The following is a 25,856-nucleotide window of genomic DNA, read 5'->3' as shown; positions in this document are numbered from 1 at the left end:
GAAAACATTGCTCCACACACGCAAAGCTGAGTTCAGTGGTCTTCTTTAATGGTCTACTTTTGCTGAAGTTGCAAGATTTGGTTGCCACCAAGAAAATAAGTACAGAACAAATTGGAACCACATATAATCTTAGGCTGGATGACCTCAAGAGGTCATCAAGTCCAGTCCCCTGCACCAAGGCAGGACCACATTAACTGAGATCATCCTTGACAGCTGACTGTCTAATCCAGGGTCGGTAACCTTTCAGAAGTGGTGTGCCGAGTCTTCGTTTATTCACTCTAATTTAAGGTTTTGCGTGCTAGTAATACATTTTAATGTTTTTAGAAGGTCTCTTTCTATAAGTCTATAAATATATAACTAAACTATTGTTGTATGTAAAGTAAATAAGGTTTTAAAAATGTTTAAGAAGCTTCATTTAAAATTAAATTAAAATGCAGAGCCCCCCGGACCGGTGGCCAGGACCCAGGCAGTGTGAGTGCCACTGAAAATCAGCTCGTGTGCTGCCTTTGGCACGTGTGCCATAGGTTGCCTCCCCCTGGTCTAACCTGTTTGTAAAAACTTCCAATGATGGGGATCCCACAGCCTCTCTTGAAAGCCCATTTCAGTGCTTAACTACTACTATTGTTAGAAAAAAGCAACAGAGAGTCCTGTGGCACCTTTAAGACTAACAGAAGTATTGGGAGCTCCAATACTTAAAGGTGCCACAGGACCCTCTGTTGCTTTTTACAGATTCAGACTAACATGGCTACCCCTCTTATACTATTGTTAGAAAGTTTTTCCTAATATCTAACTTAAATCTCCCTTGCTGCACGTTAAGACCATTTTTCTTGTCCTACCGTTAGCAGACATAGGGAATAATCAATCACTGTTCCCTTTATAACAGCCCTTAACATATTTGAAGACAGTTATCAGGTCCCCGCTCCGTCTGTCTTCTTTTCTCAAGACTAAACATGCCCAGTTTGGTCATGTTTTCTAAACCTCTTATCATTTTTGTTGCTCCCCTCTGGACTCTCCAAATTGTCCATAACTTTCTTAAAGCATGGCGCCCAGAATTGGACACAGTACTCCAGCTGAGGGCTCACTTGTGCTGAGTAGAGTGGGTCTATTACCTCAAGTGTCTTGCCTGTGACACTCTTGTTAATATACCCTAGAACAGGGGTCTCAAACTCCCGGCCCGCGAACCTCCCCAATGTGGCCTCCAGCAGTTTTGGGGCCGGGTCTCTCTCTTGGCCCCACCTGCTGCCCCTGGGCACCCCCCCCTCAGGGGCCCCGGCAGCGCAGCGGAGCTGAGCAGCGTCTGCCTGCTCACTCCAGTGGCTGCCGGCCCCTCCCTGTGGCCCAGGGGCGTGGGAGGCTGTGCCTCCACTTGCTGCCCCTGCTCCGAGCGCCCCTGCAGCCAATGGGATGCTGCGGGGGCGGTGTCTGGGGGCAGAAGCACGCAGAGGTCCCCCCCAGCCCGCCTTGCCTTGAAACCCCAGGTAAGCACCGCACCCCTGACCCCCTCCCAGAGCCTGCACCCCCACCCCCTCCCCACATCCCCCTTCCCGCCTGCTTGCATGTTTGTAATTATAATAAACTAAATTATGGCGAAAAAATGATAAATAGCATTCTGAAATCATGTACCTTACACATTCCTATTATCTCCGTAGTTTTACAGCATGTAGGTACTTTTATAATACAGCAATGTAGCTAGAGCATATGGATAGGTGCCCATTTAGAGTGTATAAATCCAAATAAATAAAATTATCTAAAACAATACAAAAGTATAAAGTAAAATAAATAATGAAATCTTAGCAAAGACTTTTAAAAAAAGGACACTTAACGCCCCGTTAATTCTGTAGCAATCTAAGAGACTGGGCAGGCCAGAGAAGCAAAACTACAAGCAATAAAAAACTTTTCTACCCCTAAGTTCTTGTTATGCTCTAGCTGTTTACTGGCCTTTGTGAAATGAGGTGGTGGTCTCAGTCCAGTTCCTAGGGGACAGACGTCCTTTATATCACAAACACTATACGTAGTATTGGTTGCACGTTTCAAGCCATAGAGGTGCAAATGTTAGTATTGAGACTGTCTTTAAGGATCAAATCTTTCTCCCACTGATTTAAGAAGGGGCATGATGGAGCCCTAACTAGAAAAGTATAGTAATTATGAAAGCATGACAAATTATCAAGATTTTAAAATTTCATCTACCACTAAATCTCTCCCATTATCATAGCAATTTTGTCACCCCTTTGTCCTTTCCTATTTAGCTTTTGGATGACAAAAGGCAGAAACATTTTAATCTCTTTCATAAAAGACAATTTATTTCTTGTTTCATTTACAAAATAATGATATACATCCACTCGAGTCACAAACCGTTGAAAAATCTGATAAAACGTTATCATTTAAATACTGTACAAGAAAAATACTGGCTATTTCTTCACATTTACATTTAGTGAAGGTAACAGAAGGTCTGAATCCCATTTCCAATTAAAAGTATTGATTTAAGGCTTGAGATCTGGCACCTCTGAGGAAAAATAAATTCATAAATCCCAAGATGAGGATTGGCTGTGCAGCAGCATTTCATGTAAGTTGGTTTCAACATACTGATTTGTGCTCTTTTTGTTTTGATATGATATCGGTACTGGCAATCAAAGCTGTTTTCCAAATATCATTAAATTCTAATAGGTCAACTGAGTTATGCAGTGAGCAGGATAATGTTCACCCTGAAATACAAACTGGACTCATTACATTGCTTTTTCTCTCCTTCAGCAGCATACCTGCCTCTCTCTAGAGCAGGGGTGGGCAAACTTTTTGGCCCTGAGGGCCACATCTGGGTATGGAAAGTGTATGGCGGGCCAGGAATGCTCACAAAATTGGGGGTTGGAGTGCGGGCTCTGGGGTGGGGCCAGAAATGAAGAGTTCAGGCTGTGGGAGGGGGCTCCAGGCTGGGGCATGGGGTTGGGCTGCGGGTGGGGAGTGAGGGCTCTGGTGGGCGGTGCGGGCTCTGGCGTGCAGGAGGGTGGGACTGAAGGGTTCGGAGGGCAATCAGGGCTGGGGCAGGGGGTTGGGGCGCAGGAGGGGGTCAGGGGTGCAGGCTCCTGGTGGCCCTTACCTCAAACTCCTGGAAGCAGCGGCATGTCCCCCCTCCGGCTCCTACGCCGAGGCGCAGCCAGGCGGCTCTGTGCGTTGCCACGTCCGGAGGCAACCGTGGCCAATGGGAGCTTCGGGGGCAGCGCTTCCTGGCTGTCCCTATGCATAGGAGATGGAGGGGAACATGCTGCTGCTTCCAGGAGCCACGGCATGCGTGGAGCGGGCCAAGCCCTGGACCCCGCTCCCCAGCAGGAGCTCGAGGGCTGGATTAAAATATCTGCAGGGCCAGATGTGGCCCCCGGGCCATAGTTTGCCCACCCCTGCCCTAGTGGCTCATATAAATATATTCAAAGGATGTTAGATGAAATTAGACATTTTTGTCCATCTTAAAGAGGAAATTCACAAGTCTACAAACTGAATGATGCCACAACTATTCCAATCCCATATTTTATCTTTTCTTCAATTTTGTCTGGATCAGAATACAGTACTGATCTCCCATTTCTGGGAATGTTCCCCGTTTGAAATACTTCTCACACAATGTATGTACTGAAAGGAAACGATCACAAATTTCATGGGGCTTCAAGTTTCATTCTTCTCCCCCCTAACCTTGCACATTTTCTTTAAATCTGCAGAGCTCTGAGTGGGATTTTTCTTATGTTTGGGGTTTAAAAATGAACCTCAAGGTGCTCTTGGTGATGTCAGATTTTCAGTCTGTCCTAGTCTGAGACTTGGTGTATTTCCACATATAATGCGTTAAAGCAACTGTCTCCTGCAAAGCTGCAGTTTTCACAGTGTGATATGTTTTGAGTGTCTTAGAACTGGCAATACTCAGCTTTCAGTCACTTTTTTTTTTCTTTTTTGGCACTTAACAGTTTCCAATGCTCAGGCGGCTTGTGTTGTTCTTAACTTCCTATTGGCACTTTTTTGCTAAACAGAGATGAGCTCGGAGGGTGATTACTGCCACCTTCTCTCTCTCTCTGCAGCTGTGCTGGGCTCATTTCAGCGGCTCGCCCCTGCACCTTTGATCCCCTCTTGAGAGCCAGCGCACCTGCCCCGGGTACTTCCTTTGTCTCCCACGCTGGCATTAAGAACTGGAGCAGACCCACTAGCGCATCCAGTGCAGCCCCCTGGTTACTGCACATTGCTCCCCGGAAACTAGGCTGAGCAAAGCCCTAGTTACAAACGGCCCAAGCCACAGGTCTCCCGGTCCTTCCCGTGGGCACCTGTTCCACAGCCCGAGCCAGCTCGCTGTCAGGCAGCTTTTCCCAGCGGGTCCCCCCCGGCCGCTTCAGAGGCTGGTATCAGCGGTGTCGGATTTGGGCGGCAGGGCAGCCTGGGAGGCCGTGTCGGGCTGCGCGTCGCGGCAGAAGAGCACGGCCGGGTTCTTGCAAGCCCACATGGCCACCTCGCCGCCGCTGGCCGGGCTGGAGGAGGAGAGGGTGCTGGCGGCGTGGCCGCCGGGCCGCTGCTGGGCGTAGCGCTCCCGGCCTGGCTCGGCCCGGCCGCGGGCCTCCAGGCGCTGGCCCCGGGCGGCCAGGTAAGCGGCCACGTTGTTCCTAGTCCGGTAGCCGCCCTCGCGGCTGCGGCCCAGCAGCATGGCGATGTTGGGGTTGCGGGCGGCGTAGATGAGCGGGTTGATGGCGCCGTTGGCCCAGGCCATCCAGCTGGCCACGGCGTCCACGGTGGGCGAGAAGGGCAGGTGGCCGGCGGCGGCCGCCAGCCCCAGGACGCAGTAGGGCCCCCAGCAGCAGATGATGGAGACGATCATGATGAGCACGGTGGTGGCGGTGCGCATCTCTCCGTAGCAGCGCAGCAGGTGGCCGTAGGTGGTGAGCGGCCGCACCCGGCTCTCGGAGAGGCGCACGGCCCGGCAGATGTTGTAGTGGCAGAAGCACATGAGGGCGAAGGGCAGCAGGTAGCAGAGCACGATCAGCACCGCGCTGTAGGGCGGGCCCAGCCGCGACGAGCCCCAGGGCAGCAGCACGTAGGTGCAGCGGCCCGAGCCGGCCCCGTGGCCCCCGCCCGCCGCCTGGGCCAGCAGGTACCAGGGCGCGGCGAAGCCGAGCGCCGCCAGCCAGACGGCGGCCAGCAGCTGGGCGGCGCGGCGGCGGCCCATCTTGCGGCGGGGCTGGCGCACGATGGCGCAGTAGCGGTCGAAGGCGAGCAGCGCCATGGTGAGGGTGGCGGCGATGCCCAGGCCGGCGTGCAGGGCGGCGCTGGCCAGGCACAGGCGCCGGCCGGAGAGCCAGGCGCCGCGCGGGCGGCTCAGCAGGCGCAGGAAGGCGAGGGGCAGGCAGAGCAGCGCGCCCAGCAGCTCGGAGAGCGACAGCGACAGCACGAAGGCGTTGGTGACGGTGCGCAGCTGCCGGTGCCGGGCGATGACCAGCACCACGGCCCCGTTGCCCAGCGCCGACAGGGCGAAGATCAGCACCAGCAGCAGCGCCTGCGAGGCCAGCGCCGCGCCCGACCAGCCCGCCTCCTCCGCCCCGGCGGCGGGGTCAGCTGCCGGCGCCTCCCCGCCGCTCTCATTGCCCCCCGCCCGGGACAGGGCGCTCAGCAGCGCCGGGCTCGCCGACGGCGGCTCCATAAGCGGCGAGCATCCCCTTCCCCGCCGCCCCGGGGAGAGCGGCAGGCGGGGGAGGAGGCTCGGCTCGAGGCCGGCCCAGGGGTTGGGGTCCCGGCTGCAGCGGGGACGCGGAGCCGCGCTTGGGGCTGTTGCTCCCCGCCCGGCCTGGCGGGCTTTGTGCTCTGCCTGCCGCGCGCCCGCGCCCCCCGCTGCGTGCGGGCTTCGGGGGCTCCGGGAGCCGCTGACGTCTCCAGCCCGTTGCCCAGGGAACCGAGGCCGGCCTGCCCGATTGCGCACACGGGGCCCGGCGGGAGTCAGCGGCGACCCCCGCGCTGCCGAGACCCCTGGTCGCCCGCAGGGCTGGGACCGTGTGTGCCCCCGACACACACAGACAGCCTCCGACGGACACCCCCAACAGACTGACACACATCCCCTACAGACACTCCCTGACACCCCCCCAACACAGACACCCCCTGACAGACTGACACATATCCCCAACAGACGCCCCCGACACCCCCCAAAACAGACTGACACACACACACCCAACACAGACACCCCCAACAGACTGACACATATCCCCAACAGACACCCCCGACACACACACACCCCGAACACACACACCCTAGTGACTGACACACATATCCAACAGACACCCCAACCCACACACCCCTCAACAGCCTGACACACACAGCTAATAGACACCCCCTGACAGACGCATCCCAGCACAGACGCCCCTCAACAGACTGACACACATAACCAACACACATACACAATCACCCAATACAGACACATACCCCCAGTAGACTGACACACCTCCCCAACAGACTGACACACATCCCCAACACCCCCAATAGAGACACCGCCAATAGACGGACACACATATCCAACAGACCCTCCCACACAGACACACCTCAACAGACTGACATACCCAGCTGATACCTCGACAGACATCTCTCAACAGACTGACACACATCCCCAACACAGACACCCCCCAAAAGACTGACACACCTACGCAACAGACACCCCCCCAATACAGACACCCCTCAACAGATTGACATGTATACATCCCCAACAGCAGGGTCATGTGCAGAAATTTTACTTTGACCCCTTGGGGGAGAGGGGGCTGCACTCCGGCAGGAGCTCGCTTTTCCCTCCCTCCGCCCTGCCCTGGGTCCAGCAGGAGCTCCCTCTCTCTGCCACTGCAGCCCCGGGGCTGGAGGAGCTCCCTCTCTGTCACCGCGTTCCCGGTGCTGGAGGAGTTCTGTGCCCCCAATGATTATGGGAGATTTCCTTGCTTGCCCCCCTTGTGTATGCCCCTCTCCAACAGACACCCCCTGACAAACACCCCCAAACATAGACACATCCAACAGACTGACACACCCAACAGACTGATATACATACCCAATGTGGCCATCCCGAACACACACACAGACACCACCTGACACACACACACCCATACAGATAGGCACCTACACACCAGACACCCCGTGGACCGCAGCACAAACACACCCCAGCACACAGACCTCAACACCCAGACATACTCCCCAAGACACAGAGACATACACAACACCCCCAACAGCAGATCCCACAACAAATGACGAGACAGCATACCCACAACAAACACAGATTCCCAGCACACACACAGACATATCCACGACAGACCACCCCCATAGATAGACACACCCCAACAGACAACCCCCAACACACACAGACATATCCCCAACAGACACCCCAACACAGACACACATCCACACACGAACAGACACCCCAACACAGTCCCCAATACACAATCATCCCGATAGACACCCCCAACACAGACAGACATAACCCAGACATCCACACACCCCAGTGCACACACCTCCAACAGACGCCTCCCAGCACACACAGCCATACATACCCCCAACACACACACACACACAGCCCCCCAGACATGCAGACCCAAATAACCCCAACACACAGATATACCCCGACAGACAAACACCCCCACACCCCACAGATACACCCAGCACACAGATCTCCCCCAGCAAATACTCCTAACACACACACAGACATACCCCAAAGGCAGACACACAGAGACACCCACCCCAACACAGACACCTTCCAACACACACAAACATTCAGCACATACCAAGACACTCCCACCACACCCCCAGGAACCCCATACCACACACACACACAGCATAGAGACAGCTCACACACACACCCCTCCCCCAACACAAAGATAGACAGGGGCTGGGAGCCTGGGACTAGCTACTACCCCCCAACACAGACACACACAAAAAGGCATGACACTGGAGCAGCCGTCCTGTTATCTCACACACATATACACAGGGGCTGGGACTGTCGGTCCCCTGCCCCATACACAGATACAGACGGGGAGTGGGACCACCCTGCCCACACACATGCGCACCCCCACCCTGTCTTTCCTCAGTGAGCTGGGCACACCCCCACCCCACCCCCACTCCCTCACTGATGAGGTGGCCAAGTGGCTAAGGTGCTGGACTGCTAATCCATTGTGCTCTATATGCATGGGTTCAAATCCTATCCTTGTCAGATGCATTTTGTCTTTTCTGCAGAAAAGGTCCTGGGGATTACAGTGGACAAGAAGCTGGATATGAGTCAGCAGTGTGCCCTTGTTGCCAAGAAGGCTAATGGCATATTGGGCTGTAGTGTAGGAGCATTGCCAGCAGATCGAGGGAAGTGATTATTCCCCTCTATTTGGCACTGGTGAGGACACACCTGGAGTATTGCGTCCAGTTTTGGTACCCCCACTACAGAACGGATGTGGACAAATTGGAGAGAGTCCAGTGGAGGGCAATGAAAATGATTAGGGGGCTGGGGCACATGACTTAAGAGGAGAGGCTGAGGGAACTGGGGTTATTTAGTTTGCGGAAGAGAAGAGTGAGGGGGGATTTGATAGCAGCTTTCAACTACCTGAAAGGGGGCTCCAAAGAGGATGAAGCTAGGCTGTTCTCAGTGGTGGCAGATGACAGAACAAGGAGCAATAGTCTCAAGTTGCAGTGGGGGAGGTCTAGGTTGGATATTAGGAAACACTATTTCACTAGGAGGGTGGTGAAGCACTGGAATGGGTTACTTAGGGAAGTGGTGGAATCTCCATCCTTAGAGATTTTTAAGGTCTGGCTTGACAAAGCCCTGGCTGGGATGATTTAGTTGGTGTTGGTCCTGATTTGAGCAGGGGATTGGCCTAGATGACCTCCTAAGGTCTCGTCCAACCCTGATATTCTATGATTCTAATAGGAACTGAGACGACTGCTCCCCCACAACAGACCTTCCTATCCCCCTAAACAGATTGTGTGTATGTGAGGAGCCCAGCACCCCCAACACACAGACTGGGTGCTGGTGGGGTACCCACTGCACCCTCTCCCCTGCATCCCACACCCCCCACACTGCAGGCTGCTGGGACCAGCTCCCCTCCCCCCACAGACAAAAGAAGTGATAGAGGACACACACACACATCCCTGAATAGCAGTTGGTATAACAGTATTGATATTGCTAGTAGTAGACACATAGCCCTGCACACAACACCCCCAAAATGCAGACATTCTCTGCAACAGCCCGGTTGACAAACAGCACAGGATGCAATGCCACGCAGCCGCAGCAGTCCAGTGGTGCCCAAACTCTTCCCATCACCCCACCACCACCAATAATGGAATCTGTCCACGCCCCCCCCCTCCATTATTGCACAGTTGGCTCAGCAGGGGAGTTGAAGATGGAGCTGGGGACAGAACTGAAGATGGGGGAGGAGCTGGAGCTAGAGGTGGAGCTGGCCTGGGGGGCAGAGGGAATGAGGATGGGGGTGGAGTGGAGCTGCAGCTGACTGGGGCCTGAGCTGGGGTGGGGGGAGACGAAGCTGCAATTGGTATGGGGGTGGAGTGGAGCTGTGACTGGGGGCAGAGCTGGACTGAGTGGCGCCCCCCTGTGGGGGCTGGCCTGGGCCCTGCCACATGCCCCCTTGAACATTCCTCCATGCCCCCTAGAGGGGGTGCGTCCAACAGTTTGGGGCCCATTGACTTAGTTGTTGGAGCAGGGACTGGAACCTGGGTCTCCCAGGAGCGTTTGCTAAACACTGGCTATAGTGTAATTTTCGCTCACTGGCCCAATGACTATTCAAGTAGTTATACAAAGTGGAACTGCTCCAAGAGGCGCGAGTAAAAGAGATCCACCCAAGTCCTAGAAATGTCAGCAGGAAGGGACCTCAAGAGGTCATCTCATCCAGCGCCCCCCCCTGCATGCGCAGGATTGAGTATACCTCCGTCATCTCTGACAGGTGTTTGGCTAATGTGTTCTTATAAAACCTCCAGTGACGGGGATTCCACGACCTAGGCAACCCTCGTCCAATGCCTCATTGTCGTTAGATACAGACACTTTTTCCTAATAACCAAACCAAATCTCCCTTGCTGCAAACTAAGCTGAGTGCATCTTGTCCTACCCTCCAGGTGGACACGGAGAACCATTGATCACCATTGATCAGCCATATTTGATGGCTGTTACAGGTGTCCCCTGCCCTCTTCTTTTCACTAGACTAAACATGCCCAGTTCTTTCACCCTTTCCTCAGAGGTCAGGTTTTCCAAACCACTTATCATTTTTGTTGCTTGCCTCTGGACTGTCTCCAATTTGTTCACCTCTTTCTTAAAGTGCAGCACCCAAACCTGGCCACAGTGGGAGCCTCACCAGTGCCACATATGGTGGAACAATCATCGCCCATGTCTTACATATGACACCCCTGATAATAAGGGCACTACCCTGTAGCCAAGTGGATGGAACATTTGGCGGGGGGGTGGGGGGGTGGGGGGTGAGTCTCTGGGTTCAAGCCTTTGCTCTGAATCAGGCAGTGCTCTAAACACTGGCCTATTGTGTACATGGAAAGGCATGGATACCACCATCACCGATGTCTGTAAAAAACGGCTCACTTTGGGGCAGGCTAACACCCACACCCCTCACCATTTCCTAGTGGCTAGCTTAGGGTAGCTGCCCGCTTAGCTTGCTGGTTTTGGTGAATCCCTTTTTTAGGAACCTATCTCGCCCCATAGATTATATAGGGAGCCTGAGCACCTAACTGTTAGACTCAGGGTGCAGCTAGAATGGACCTTGAGAAACCATCTAGTCCAGCCTTCTGCACAGAGGCAGGACCCAGAATACTTAGACCGCCCCTGACAAGAGCTGGTTGTGGCTGTGGTGCCTAAATATTAGGCTTTCCATTAGATAAACCATTAAGATAAACTATGAAGAAAATGGCCGAACAGCAGTCCCACCCACATGTAACAGTGACCATGCCGTGGGAGTGTAACTAGCAACGTAGCCACAGTAGTGAAGGTAGCCACAGCCAGGCCAGCGAGTTGTACGGGCCCGTGGTGCCTGTGCTCCACCAATATGAGAGCACGCGGGCCTGCCTCCACCAAAGTTTGGGGCCAGGTCTCTCCCCCGGCCCCGCCTGCTGGCAGTGCAACTGGGCTAAGGTGGCTTCCTGCCCACCCGCTCTGCTTCCAGAGGTGGCCAGCATGTCCCTGTGGCCCCTGGGGGAGGTGTCTCTGCGCACTGCCCCTGCCCTGAGCGCCAACTCTGCCAACTGCAGTCAATGGGAGCTGCAGGGGCAGTGCCTGCAGGCAGCAATGCGCAGAGACCCCTCCAGCCCCCCCATCTAGGAGCTGCTGTCAGAGGTGGGTGCAGGTCACTTTTGGGAGCCACCCAAGGTAAGTGCTGCACCCCTCTTCTCCAACCCTGTCCCAGCCCAGACCCCGCACCCAAACTCCCTCCCACAGCCCGTCCCCCACACCTCCTGCTGCACCCCAACCCCCTGCCCAAACCCAGAGCCCACACACAAACTCCCTCCCAGAGCCCGTCCCCCACACCTCCTCCTGCACCCCAACCGCCTGCCCCAGCCCACACCCTGAACCCCAACTCCCTCCCAGAGCCTGTCCCCTGCACCTCCTCCTGAACCCCAACCCCCTGCCCCAGCCCAGACTCCGAACCCCAACTCCCTCCCAGAGCCCATCCCCCGCACCTCCTCCTGCACCCCAACCCCCTGCCCCAGCCTAGACCGCGCACCCAAACTCCCTCCCAGAGCCCGACTCCTTCCCCCGCCCGCACCCAAACTCCCTCCCAGAGCCTTAGGCAGGTGTGTGTGTGTGGTGGGGGGGGAGAGGGGACTTGGGCCCATTCTGGGCACCACCAAAAATTATACAAACCTGCCGCTCCTGGCCACAGTGGAGGCACTGGGCCACTACATACCCACCAGTTTCCATCCGGTTTGTTTTTGGCATATCTCAGCCACGCCCTCTGCTGCCGCTACCCATGTGCTACCCTGGCTACGCTGCTGTTTATACTCATGCTAGCTCACTGCAAGTACATGTCGATGTAGCCACAGGCTTAGGCGATAGGAAAGGCAGAAATCAAATTGGCTCAAATCACTGTTAAGCTTTTTAAAGAACGATTCCAGTGTTGTCCTATTGTGCATCCTGTAGGTGGATAAATGTGCCCTAGAGCTAAATTCAGATTGACAAACATTAAGAAATACCTCAATGCCTAAACTCCTTTCAAACTATAGCTATCTCCTAGCTTGTTCCATGGAAGCTGCCTTTGTCTGCTAGGAGCACTTCTCTCACCAACAGAAGTTGGTCCAATAAATGATATTACCTCACCCACATTGTCTCATCTCTTAGGATCAATATGGCTGCAACACCACTGCAAACAATAAGATACTCATTCTTCATTGAAATGAATGGAGATATTGAGCTCAAACGGAGCTATTAGATACTATTCAATATATATTTTCACATTTTTTAAAATGTAAATGGAGTTTTAATTTAACTCTAGTTTTTTCCAGACAGCACCCAAGAATTTCCCTTGCTGAGAAATGGTGTGATTGTGAGGTTTTTTCTCATTTGCTGCCTCTTTATCCTGATTTACCGTAGTATGGACTGCAGGATTTGGCCCTACAAGCCTAGCAAAAGATGGGCACTCTGCTACAACGATGGGGGCCACATCGGTATCTAGCTACAGAGGAGCACGTGCTCACTTGGCCTAAATTGTCATAGCTCCATTGGCCTCAATTGACATCAGCTGAGGACCTGTCCCAGCAACCCATGCATCATAGCATGCCACCAACTGTATCTACTCTGATGCTAAAATAGCCTACTTCATAGCAGCTGATTTTTTAAAAAAGCACCTGGGATATTCTGATGGGGGAGTGGGGGAGGGCTGCTTCAGTCTCTCCCATTGAAGCTGGTCAACTGTGGATAAATAACAAAAGAGTGGTTGTAACAGGGACTGGACTCAGGATCTCCCACCCTAACCACTAGACTATAGAGTCATTCCCATTCTCGCTCCCTGGCCCAATGAGTATTAGGCATTTAAGCTGCCTGATTGCAGGTGTCCATTTGTGGATCGCTAAGCAGAGCTAGACACCTCCATGCAGCCCAGACATAGACACTGATAGAGAGTGGCGGGGTTTAGCACAATCCCCGCAATGATCAGCATCTCCGGTTGGCTAGATTAGGCCGCTCCCTGCCTAGCATGACGGCTTTTGTGGATCACATTCCAAAGCCCCGCTCTCTCTCCCCATCCACTGTCTAGAGAGCCTAGTTGCCTAACTCGACTTTGAGGATCACAGTGTTGTTCCTAATTTTCTACACAGCTAAATCAGACACTGTGATGCTCAGCATTGCAATGCCTAAGTCCCTTCAGGGGTTCCCCTCCTTTTGCACTCATTTTTACAGGTGGGGAAACTGAGGAACAAACTACCTCTCTTTCAAAGGTGCTGAACACCTGCAGCTCCATTTGGCGTTAACAGGAGCTAGGGCTGCTCAGCACATCTGAACAAGGCCATACGTGATTTGCCCAAAAGTCATACAGAAAATTAGTAGCAAAGGTAGGAACACAAGAAGCCAGGCATCCGGCCTTAGCAAAATAAGTTGAAAGAACACAGACTGTCAACCTATCGACCATTTTTGTTCTTTCATTATGAGAATTATGGTTTTAAAATGTATTATGGCATTGGCAGATTAGATCTGTGCTTTTTTGTCCCATCATTACTCTAATTTTACCTTTTCTTTTTGAAGCTCTCCAGTACCATTAGCTGCCAACTGGTGCATTAGAGATTTGGAGAGAGCATTGTCCCGGCCTTTAGACATTTTTAATAAGAGAATTTTTCAGGATTTTTTTTTGTCTGTAATGATATAACACCACCAGGCAACAAGTATTAATTACACCAAAATGGTCCTGTTATATCAAATTATAAAGTACTGCGTATTATATTGAAAAAAGCCCTACTACAATTCAGGGAAATCTTAATGGTTTACTTGGTAGATCTTAATCTATTTTTACCAATTGGGCATGTATTTGTAGGGTGGTAGTATCCACCCAGTGTGCCAGATACTGTCTCACACATAGACAGACCTTGACTTGACAAGTTTACAATCCGAGACTCCAATCCTGCAAAACACTTTTGTCCCAACTACTCACACTTAAAGTGTGTGCATGTTTGCAGATGAGGGCCTAAGACAAGCAACAGGTGAAAACCTGGGGAAGAGGGATGGATTCTTACTATATACAATATGATCATGCATTGCAGTTGCTAAACATGGTCCAAACACATAGGGCTTTGTCCAATGACCTTTGAAGTTAATGGGGAAAAAGCTCCCATTGACTTCAATGGGCATTTGAGCAAGTCCGTATTGAGATAATTCCCGCCTCACAAATTTCATAATTTGAGAAAACGGGACAAAAAGGAGAGGTAAATAAAACATTTATTTTAGAAGTAACTATCAGCTATCCCTAGTTGGTCCCTGTGAAAAATTGGGGGGAGGAGGGGCAGCTCCCTTTTGTGGACACCCAGCTAGCTATAAAATCCCTGTTAGTAGCTGCTCGCTACTTGCTTTATCTGTAAATGGTTAATAAAAGCCCATAGTTAAAAAGAAGGGAATAGGCACCTGACCAAAAGAGCCAATGGGAGGGCTAGAACTTTTTAAAATTGGGAAAAAACTTCCCTTTGTCTGTCTGTTGCTGTTCTCTGGAGAGAGGGGACAAAGCAGGGACAGGGCTGAAACTATTCTGTAAAAGCTTTAAACCTGGTATGAAAAAATCATCAAATCAGACCTAGAACTACTTGTGAACCCCAGATATGTAAGTAGATCAGGAATGTCTAGGAAGATGCGATTAGGGTTATTCCTTTTATTGCTTATAGGCTTGTGGACTACTCTATGCTAACCCCAAATGCTTTTGTTTTGCATGTAACCTTTAAGCTGAACCTCAAGAGAGCTAGCTTGATGCTTAATTTTTGTAATTGTTTCTTTTAAGACCTAGCAAAAAGCCTAGGTTCCAGATGTATTTTCTTTCCTGTTGTTTTTAATAAAATTTACCTTAAGAACAGGATTGGGTTTTGTGTGTCCTAAGAGGTACCCCTGCCTTCCAGGGATCTCAAAGGGGGGGGGGGGGGGTTGTACTTGGGTGGTGGCAGCATCTACCCATCCAAGGTCAGAGAAAAGCTGTAATCTTGGAAGTTTAATATCAGTCTGGAGTGGCCAGTATTAATTTTTAGAATCCTTGTGGGCCCCACCTTCTGCACTAAAAGTGCCATAGTGGGGAAATGAGCCTTGACAGTCCCATACCAAGCCATTATTAACTGGTAAATTTCATATAGGTGTCAATGTACTTAACTGAACATGCATCCTTGCCCTGCACCTCTAAAAATCAATGTACATTTCAGACATATTAAGTAGCATGAACTAAAGCCGTTTCAGGACCCTTAGGATCTGAGAACCTGAGACCAGAGCAGAGGGTTAGAAGCAAGTGTTTTGCTGCATACGCTGCCCCTTGGGCTAATTCTAGGACCTAAGATCTTACTTTGTCAGTAAAGGCATAACGGAAACAAGGCTCCAGCTGGGCACAATGGAGACCATTGCATATCCTCATTCCCTGAATTTGCCGACATGCTAATGATTTTAGTTCCCTCAACTCTGGGGTAATCTCATTTGTTACTAAGGGCTTGTCGACATGGGGAAATTTTATGTTACACCAGTATAATTTAGGTGGATGCTGACTGTTGTGTAGAGTGCCTTTTTTCAGTATAGCTTAAACTCCTTCCTAAGCGATAAGCTAAACCACAAAAAAGGTCCCTCTTAAACCAGAATAAGAGCATCCACATGGGGGCGATACTTGTATAACTGTAGCAGTTTAAATTCACAGCTTATGTTATACTGAAATAATTTCCCACAGACAAAGCCTCATGCTCTTAGTATTTTTTCATTGTATGTATTTATACACACCACATATATCACATAGCAGCAATTAAAATATATAATCCCCCCAAAGATGCTAATTTAAACAATCCTGCATGCATTGAATGACTTAGCAGACCTTAAAGAGGTGTTATGAAAACTGAGGTTCATAACACTTTTGTGGTTTTAAAAGGCAAGATGAAATGGATGTGAAGGATATCCAGTCCTTGCAGTTTTGAAGACAACATTGAAAACATGTGAAAGCCAAATGATGTAGTGTTGCTTTTCTGAATCTGCAGGCATCCTGAAAGAAAAACTCGGAGGGTGAACTACCTCAGTTATCTCAGTGGGTGTTACACCTCTTATAATCACTTATAGATTTCAGCATCAGTTAAACAGTTTCATAGGTAACAGTTTCAACAGAAACTTCGAATTAAAGTACTTATTCCAGGACTCCAAACTACTTTCCTAGGCGCCAAACTGTTTTGTGTCTCAGCTATCTGCAAAAGCCACCAGCTTCCCCAGCCAACTTCTACAGTGCAGATATGCATTGTCAATATAAAAATCTGAATTTATGGGACAGTATAAAATGAGTTCATCAGGCACTAGGGTACTGATTGTATCAACTCATCATATTTACTAGCATTTTTAAGTCAAGCTGCCAAAAATTTTTCCAGTCTGCAGAATCCAGGCTCACAATTTAGATTTAGCTTGCAGTAGACTATGAACCATCTAGCTATATAAGTGAAAGGCATTATTTACTATTTAGTACATTACATCCAACCACAACAGTGGATTGCATATTGATTTATGTAGTGCTACAAACACACACAGCACTTTACAAACACAGGGCCCAATCTTGGTGCTACTAAAGTCAGATTTTTACTGTTGACTTCTTTGGGATTAGGATTTTAGCCCATATAGACACATTCCTTGCCCCGACTAATTTGTGATCTGAAACAAAGAGGGCACTGGACTACCTATCTGGAGATAGTGTGGGGATTATTGAGAAGTAAGGAGGGATTATATTTGAAGAAATGGAAGCTAAAGGATTGGAAGGACAAAAGTATTTGCAAAGTATGACCCTGCCTACTCCAGGTGCAGAGGGCAGCATATCAAAATGCACAATGTCAAGAATGCGGAAAGGAGACAGATGAATAGCAGGCAGAGACATGGTAGTCCCTTGTTGGTCATGACAAGGAGCCTGAATACGAAGTGACCTGAGACAGGGTGTCAGTGGAAGTACCCACTGACGGGTAATGTTTGTAGAGCAGGAAAGATAACTTCAGCTCTAGTATTTTTTAAGAGATCTGAACCAGGAAGCAGGGTGGCCAGACAGGTTATGGTAGTTAAAGTGAGATGACCAAGTCAGGGCACATGAGCCAAAACAATGACCGCGAAACACTTAAGATCAGTGACTGAGGCCAAGTTACAAGAATTAAAACAAGAAAAATGTGAAGTCAGAATACTGCATTTTAATAGAATTCTTGCACTGACGCAGAGTTTAAAGTACATAATGTCTTTACAAGAGGCACTTACATTTGAAATTGCCCCTTCAAGCTTAGCTTTGTTTACTATCTAGCATTTGAAATAGAATTGTAAATGCAGTTTCAAACAGACGCGGACTTGTATAATACATGCTAATCACTACAGAATAATGTGGCCTGTGATCTTTATTTGTAATACAAGTAATCATATCAGGAAAGGTTTTTTCAGCTCTGCTCTAGGATATTTAAATGACTTTGTCTTTAACCATCCATAGATGCAGCAGTCTATTAGGAAACTATGAGTTAAGTAAATATGATGTATTTATATTTCCCCCCTACAGCTTACAAAGATCATCTTTTTGATATTGGTTCCTATTTAAAAGCTGGCAATTGAATGAGGGCAAAGGTCACTTTAGAGAAAATCCATATTTCAGTGGGTCCTCCTCTTCAACAACAAAGGTTGCTGTTCCAGTGTAAAAGGCTTCTCCTGAGACTTCTACTACAACAGCGTTATAGTCGCCACACTTTGCTTCCTGAGAAGAGAAAAGGTTTAGATTTAAATTGAATTGGCATTTAAAGGGTTCTTCCCTGTTTACAAAAGAGTATTACTACATAGTACAGTAACTCCTCACTTAACGTTGTCCTCCTGGTTAACGTTGTTTTGTTGCTGATCAATTAGAGAACATGCTCGTTTAAAGTTGTGCAATGCTCCCTTCTAACTTGTTTGGCAGCTGCCTGCTTTGTTCACTGTTTGCAGGAAGAGCAGCCCGTTGGAGCTAGCTGGTGAGGGCTTGGAACCAGGGTGGACCGGTAGCCCCCGCATCAGCTCCCCTAAGTTCCCTGTGCGCAGCCGCCCAGCAGGCTATCAATTGCCGGGCAGTTCAGCTGTCCTTCCCCACACTGCCGTATGCTGCTCCTGCCCTCTGCCTTGGAGCTGCTCCAGGGAGCCTCCTGCTTGCTGTGCTGGAGGAGGGGGGGAGAAGGGAAGAAGAGGGGAGCTAATGTCAGGGTGTCCCCGTCCCCCCCGCTTCCATAGAACGGGGGGGGTGGGAGGGGGAAGAGACTCAACAGGGCTCAGGACCAGGGAGCTTGCTGGCAGCAGCTGCTGTCTCAATTTGCTGATCTACTTAAGGCAACGTAGAGTGGGGTCAGCATACTTAAAAGGGGCAATGCGCATCTCTCTCATACACACACACACACACACACACACACACACACACACACACACACACACAGTGTGCGTCTCTGTCTTTCTCTGCCATGCTGTCTCCCCTCCCTCCATTCGTGCTGCCTTGTAGAGTGTGAGGCTACATTAACAGCAATGTGTTGAGCCTCAAGGCCTCAGCCAAGTGCTAGTTCATCGTTTAGCAGTAAGGCATTTCCCTGGGAAATAACCCATCCTCTTCCACCCTCTGACTCCACCACCTCAACCAAGCTTCACAATCATCATTGCTGTGTACAGTATTAAATTGTTTGTTTACAACTTGTGTGTGCGTGTGTGTGGATATATAGTCTTTTGGCGAAAAAAATTTCACCAAAAGACTTAACCCCACCCTCCATTATTTACATCAATTCTTATGAGGAAATTGGATTCACTTAACATCATTTTGCTTAAAGTTGCATTTTTCAGGAACATAACTCCAACGTTAAGCGAGGAGTTACTGTAGGTAGCTAAGTACAATAAAATTGTGTCACCAATGTCCATTGCTTCTCTGGGGGTCCCTCAGCTCTGACCAACCTCAGTTACAGTCAGAGGGCTTTTGTTTACTTACAGAGTCACTCGCAGATATAACCCACCTACACTGGATCAGAGGTCAGCAAAGCTACATCAGTCAGGAGTGTGTTTTTTCACACCTCTGACTGACTAGCTAGATCAACCTATCTTTTAAGAGTAGACCAGGCCTTACTGAGCCACACCTTGATAATGGCTTCTATTTGGCACAGGCCAACCTAGCTTGGACTGAGCCATCAGCTAACAGGCAAGAAGGGTATAGCTGCTGTATAAAAGACTCGAACTAGTAGCCTATGATGACTTCTGCTGGGAGCTCCAGGAAGTCAAGGCAAGTGAAGGAAAGGCTCCACTATTGCCGCAGGAACAGAAATCACAGTTTAAGGCTGCGTCTACACCAGAGACCTCACAGCGGCACCCATGCAGCTGCGTTGCTGTAAGATCTCTCGTGTAGCCGCTCTATGACGACAGGAGAGAGCGTTCCCGTCAACATAATTAAACCACCCCAACGAGCGGCGGTAGGAGAAGCTCTCCCACCGACACAGCGCTGTGCACACCACCACTTATGCTGGCAAAACTTATGTTGCTCAGGTGTGTGTTTTTTTCAGCCCCCTGAACGACATAAGTTTTACCGACATAGGTAGTAGTGTAGACATGGCCTAAGACCCTGGGGTTTGCTTACTGGTTTCGTTAATCAATAGTTTTGCACTTTAAATGGAACAGCAGTTACCTTTGGCAGGTCTGCCCCAGACATATGGCTTCTTCCTTTTCCTAGTCCAATAGCTGTTGGGAAAAGGTTTCTGATTCACGAGCTTTCCCATCCCAAGTTCATCCCATTTGCCTCCTTCCAACGTAGGCAGCCTCTTATGTCTCTCTTTAATTGTCACTCAGCTGAACCCAATCTTCTTTGTAAATCAGTCCCACCAGCCCACACTGCTGGTGCTCTTCACTCAACTCCTTCCAATTTGGAAATCTTCCAGCTGTAACCATATTAAAGCCATACAACTATTGCCCTCCTCTGATGAGAAGCCTTTGTATATACAGTGCAAAACTGCACTGTACTTTTTTTCCTGATTTTCACTTCAAGCTAATCTCTGATCTGGTGTTGGCTGTGACCCCCCCAAATCTCTTTCAGCAGTACCACTTCTTTGGTTTGTCACACTTCATGTCTGTTTTGGATTATTTCCCGCCCCCCATCTGTATTATTTTCTGTCTATATTCCTAACTAGTTTAGGTCTCTGAATTATTCATCCATCCTCAGCTCTTTCCAATTCTTTATCATCCGTGAATTTCATCACCATACTGTTTATTCCTTTCTGTACAGCCTATGATCACAATGGAAAGATGATCCAGAACACACTGCTCTCCTACACAAAATTTGTCAAGACTTGCAATCTCTGCTCAAAACAGGCCCAGGACTGAACCGATAGGGATGCTACAGATCAGAAGTGACTACAGTGGCAGAACTGTCTGTAGACAGTTGCACTACGCCTGGTTTAAGCCTGTGCTGGTAGTTCCTCGCTGGCATGAGCACAAAATTCACAAAAAACACCTTAAAAACACACAGAAAAGAAGAGGTTTGCTGCTTGCCTTCACGGCTTTTCCAGTGAACAAGGAACCAGTTGAGCTGCTTCTAAAGGTTCTGGTCTGATTCAGCTGGATGAGTCCCTTATGGTATTGTAAGGCAACGCGCGCAGTTACACCTGAGCCCGTAGGACTTCTGTCGACCTAATTTAAAAAAATAAAACGTTCCTTAGCTTATTTTTATCTTTTACTATAAAAACATGAGCCGCTCCCCCCAATATTACAGTCCATATCATTACAGACATTAGCACTGCCTAGCTCTGGGGTTCTGCAAATAGACAGGGTGAGAGAAGCACAAAAGAAACTAAGTGGGTTCTGGCACTTTTGGACTGATTCTGTTTGGCAAACTACTAGGAGTGAGGGATCCTAGTTTGACAATATTCATAATTACTACTCAAGTATTAAAACTTCATATTACTTTCAGGTCTGTAACACTTGCAGATAATCACTAACAGAATCTAGAACAACTACATTCTCTCCACTGGTATTCTCTGGATCAGTGCTTCTCAAAGTCAGGCCGCCGCTTATTCAGGGAAAGCCCCTGGCATGCGCGCCCTTCCTGCAGCCCCCATTGGCCTGGAGTGGCGAACCGCGGCCAGTGGGAGCTGCGATCGGCCGAACCTGCGGATGCGGCAGGTAAACCCACCGGTCCAGCCCGCCAGGGGCTTTCCCTGAACAAGTGGTGGCCCGATTTTGAGAAGCACTGCCCTGGATCATTCCCATGTGACAGCTGGGAGAGTCCTCCCTACTAAACTCATGTTTAATCCTTAGTGAAAGCCTCTCTCATGTTTGCAGAAGTATTTACCTGCTTTCATTCTATACTGAAATAGTTTATGGTTAAGGAACAGATGACACTTCAAAGACAATGCCATTGCAGGACAGTGAGAGAAGCAGCAGCTCAATTTAACTCATTCTTAATAGACACACAGACCAGGCTTTACTTATCTTGTATCTCTTAAAGTAGCATGTTTTCATACCTGTGCATCTGCAAACACACAGATGTTGGTTGTTGGTTCATCACTAAATGCATCTTTTCCATCTGTTAATATAGTACCATAGAGGAAAGCAAGCTCTTCGTTGTCAGGGTGATGAAGTTTGAACTAGGAACAACACACAGAATGGATATACAGACGTCTCCAACAATCAAATATTTTCAATTAAATTGCAGTAAGATTTTTACACAATGACAGAGCTGGGCACACAAGTATAAATGTATCATCCTAACTATTCTTGGGCACATTTATTTCTACCCCCCAGGTAACAAACTGATGCTCATTAGTGAGGACAGCAACTTCTTTATTTTGTATCAGAGGGGTAGCCGTGTTAGTCTGAATCTGTAAAAAGCAACAGAGGGTCCTGTGGCACCTTTAAGACTAACAGAAGTATTGGGAGCATAAGCTTTCGTGGGTAAGAACCTCACTTCTTCAGTAGAAGTGAGGTTCTTACCCACGAAAGCTTATGCTCCCAATACTTCTGTTAGTCTTAAAGGTGCCACAGGACCTCTGTTTCTTTATTTTGTGTTCACTTAAGACTACAGACATTGAGGAACTGTGGAATTTCCTGTGCGCAACTCAAACCCTCAGCTATTTCTTCAAGACTTCACTTTTCAGGTCTAATATTTGCTTGACTACAAACCATCAGTGTGCTGTTGTTGCCTGGGGCTGTACAGGGACGTGTGCGGTGAGTGGGAGGTGGGACATGCATAAACACGACAGACATTTAAACAGTCTACAGTAGACATTCTGATGCTAGATATGGGCGCTTCTGAAGCAATTAAGAATACATAAATACAAAATTCAAACTAAAAATATGTGAATATTACACTTTTGAGTAAGATCAATCATTCAGAAGGCAGTATAGTATAGTCGACTGGCAACAGCAACTCCAGAGTCCTCAGCCGTGGCTCTGAATTTGGATTAGGGCTGGTCTACCTAGAATGGCTACAGCAGGGCAGCTGTACTGATGCAACTGTGCCACTGTAGCTGCTAGTGAAGATACTCTATGCCAGCAGGAGACAGCTCTCCCGTTGGCATAATTACTCCACCTTCCCCAGCAGCGGCAGCTGTGTCGGCGGCTTTTCCATACCCCCGAGCGACTTAAATTATTCTGAAGTAAGCGCAAGTGTGTACAAGCCCTAACTAAACTGTAAAACTACAGAACCAGGGCAAGAACGGTCACACCCACAAACACCTGAGAAAGTCTATTATGATATTTACTCTTTGTTTTACATTCCAGGTATAGCATTCCAACAATGTCATGAGTAGTCTCCTCTGTAAGAAAAACCCTGCACTACTACTACTTTGTTAGAAAACTATTTGGGGGTCTGTTGGCATCCTGCTATACCTGTCTCTTTACTGCTTCTGTTACTGCACTTGCTGCATCTACAAGATCCTGAGTCTTTGAAGAACAAACATCTAATCCCAATCTCTCAGCACTGAGAAAGGCATAGAAAGCACCACCATATCCAATATCGACCACCACCTTCCCATGGCCAGGAACATCAACTGTCACATCTAAACAGAACAGGAGAGGGGGAAAAGCAAACAGAATGTGCATGAACATATATTGGTAACATTATCTCCCCCGCCCTCCCCAACATGGGAAACCAAATTCTGTCCTAATTCACACCCCAGTGCAATGTTGCTGATTTTAATGCAACTGCTAGCATAGTAACAAGGATAATTTTGTGTAGCACTTTGATGTCAAAGGATAAAGAGAGGTAAGTGCTAAGTCTTATAAGAGCCTGATCCAACTTCCATTAAAGTCAACGGAAAAACTCTCCTGTTAAAATCCATGGGTCAGATTGGGTTCTAAATCAGGGAACAATTTGTCCTTGCTGCGCTGAATTTGTTCAACTTTACAGACTGTACTTTCCAAACTAGAAGTATTAGATTTTTTTAAAAACAATCGGTCTCATGCTTATTAATGCAAATTAATGCAATCAGATTCAATCAATTCAGCAGGATTCTAATAAACACAGTAGTGTAAGTCAACTTAATTACAGTGTCAGATTTACTTTCAAGTGAGATGTAAAGCTAGGTGCTAAAGCAAGAGAATGGCACAGAACTCTACAGGAAAGTCAAGGAACACAATGCTAGAAATCATGTCATGAGTTTCAATCATTAGAAAAATTAAAATATCCAAACAAAAAAAACCAAATGACAGTGAGTAGACTAGATTATTAGATGCAGATATAAAATGGGTACAAGGAGTCTTGGAAAGGAAAGGATGCTGGAGGACAGAAAGCAAAACAGCTAAAGGAATTAATGCAGTAGCAAAATGAAAAGGCAAAATGCAGGAGACCATCAGATTGAAGAGTGTGGGTGACTCCTAGTGTACTTACAGAAGCTGAATATGGTTATGCAATAGCGAAGACACAAATTTGGAATAGCGTATCATCCTAAAATATTGCAGGTATTGTGAAGTCTCTAACCTATCCGAAGTCCTGCTCTTTTGTTACTTAATAAAGGTTCTCGGAAACATTAGGTAGCCCATCTGCAGAGAGCCCTACAAAGCAGAGTTCTTCATCCTCTCGACCTGGTCACCAATTTCAACATCAGGCAGATCCATAGTTAGGGCTATTCTTCTGTGGAGTCAAAAGTAGGTACAGACTTCATTAAAACCCCCCTCTCCCCATCAAAACATTCACCTGCCTATCCCCTTCCCACCCTTAATGAGTGGTGTGTACAAAGTTAAACACAAATCATTCCTCTGTTTTCTGGAGTGATCTCAGTAAGTGGTATCTCCTTAACTACCCTGCAGTTCGAGAGACTGCAATCTTGGACAAGCTTCCTCCTTCAAACTATGGATGTTTACACGGTCTTAAACTACCCAATCGGATTCCCACAAATAAGGATGCACTGTGTTTTGCAGGATTGGAGGCTGCCAGCCCAATATGGTCTCAGGGGCAGCAACATGCAGGGCAGAAACTACGATCCTTTCTGCAGAAAGTCTGTTGGCTGCCAGAGCCGCACCACGCCCTTTGACACCGACACCTGCTTCCACAGTCAAGGGGCCAGTGCACATTCTTGAAGCTGGCTGCATCAGAACCAAAGCACCCATAACACTCCTCCGTAGGTGCTGGAACTAAGGATGCAGCAGCACCCCCAGCTTGAAATAGTTTCCATCATATACAGGGTTTACAATTTGGTTCAATGGCTCTCAGCAGCCCCATTATACCAATTGTTCCTGCATCCCTCTGCAGTGTGTGGAAAGGAACTAGGTGAGGGCACGCCATCCCTCACTGACCCAGGTGTGGAGCTACCTCACAAATTCACACCCACAGCCCAGGGCAGACGTGGGGAAAGCGAGAGCAGGTTTAGTGGTGTTAGTCATGCACAGTGTCATCATTTTCACCCGTGGGGGCCGTACAGTCTGGGGGAAGGGGAGAACAGGGGCACCCTTTCCCACGGCTCCAGGGAATGGGGGTCCCACAGAAGGGGGCTCGGGGATCACACGGACCAGGGGCGCCCCCACCATTATTGGGGGGCTCACAGACGGGGGCCAGGCTCTCAGAGGTGCCACACAGGCGGGGGTCGCACAGAGGGCCGCCCCACCACCCGAGACAGGCACCAGGGATCTCCCCCCGGCAGTGTCTGGGCTCCCAGGCAGGCGGGCGCCGGCCGGTACCTGCGGCGGCGGCGAAGGCGGGCACGCTGTGGAAGCGGACGCGGTTGCCGCTGCGCTGCCCGTCCCAGGGCACGAAGGCGGTGACGGGCCCGCAGGGGCAGTGGATGGTGACCGCGGTCTCGGGGCGGCTCGGCGCCGGCACCAGGCCGCCGTCCAGGGCGAAGCGGCCCAGCGCCAGCACGGCGTGGCCGCACATGGTGCTGTAGCCCTGGCCGTGCAGGAAGAGCGCGCCCAGCTGGGCGGCCGGCAGCTCGCTGGGCACCAGCACCGCCGCGTACATGTCGCGGTGCCCGCGCGGCTCGTGCACCAGCAGTCGCCGCACGTGGTCCAACTCCGCGCCCATGTGGCGCCGCCGGGCCAGCAGCGTGGGGCCCGCGGGGCCCGGCTCCAGCCCGCCCGGCACGATGCGCAGCGGCTCCCCGCCCGTGTGCATGTCCACCACGCGCACCACCGGTCGCGCGCCGGGCGGCAGCCAGCTGGGCGCCGCCATCTTAGCTCGCGCCGTCCCAGCACAGCGAGGCGGCCACGCCCACGCGGGGGCAGAAACAATGCAGCT

General features: G+C 49.6%; 2 protein-coding genes across 3 annotated transcripts; both read right to left on the bottom strand.

Moving 5' to 3' along the window:
• Positions 1–2,285: 2,285 nt before the first annotated feature.
• On the bottom strand, positions 2,286–8,306 carry GPR135 (G protein-coupled receptor 135). The gene has a single exon (XM_005285937.3). It carries the CDS (start codon positions 5,654–5,656, stop codon positions 4,358–4,360), a length of 1,299 nt encoding a protein of 432 aa, XP_005285994.1. The 5' UTR covers positions 5,657–8,306; the 3' UTR covers positions 2,286–4,357.
• A 9,020-nt stretch (positions 8,307–17,326) lies between these two features.
• L3HYPDH (trans-L-3-hydroxyproline dehydratase) lies at positions 17,327–25,849 on the bottom strand. 2 transcript variants are annotated; one of them, XM_065593816.1, is made up of 5 exons: positions 25,301–25,841; positions 23,015–23,184; positions 21,649–21,771; positions 20,678–20,815; positions 17,327–17,891 (listed from the first exon to the last, which is right to left on the bottom strand). In XM_065593816.1, exons 1-5 carry the CDS (start codon positions 25,788–25,790, stop codon positions 17,766–17,768), a joined length of 1,047 nt encoding a protein of 348 aa, XP_065449888.1. In that variant the 5' UTR covers positions 25,791–25,841; the 3' UTR covers positions 17,327–17,765. The 2 variants fall into 2 exon arrangements, with proteins under 2 accessions (XP_065449888.1, XP_023960965.2); XM_024105197.3 differs by lacking the exon at positions 20,678–20,815 and having other exon boundaries at positions 17,527–17,891; positions 25,301–25,849.
• Between the last annotated feature and the right edge of the window lie 7 nt (positions 25,850–25,856).

Source organism: Chrysemys picta, chromosome 4, assembly GCF_011386835.1.
Source record: "Chrysemys picta bellii isolate R12L10 chromosome 4, ASM1138683v2, whole genome shotgun sequence".
NCBI lineage: Eukaryota > Metazoa > Chordata > Testudines > Emydidae > Chrysemys > Chrysemys picta.
This window is presented reverse-complemented; position numbering and strand designations above follow the sequence as displayed.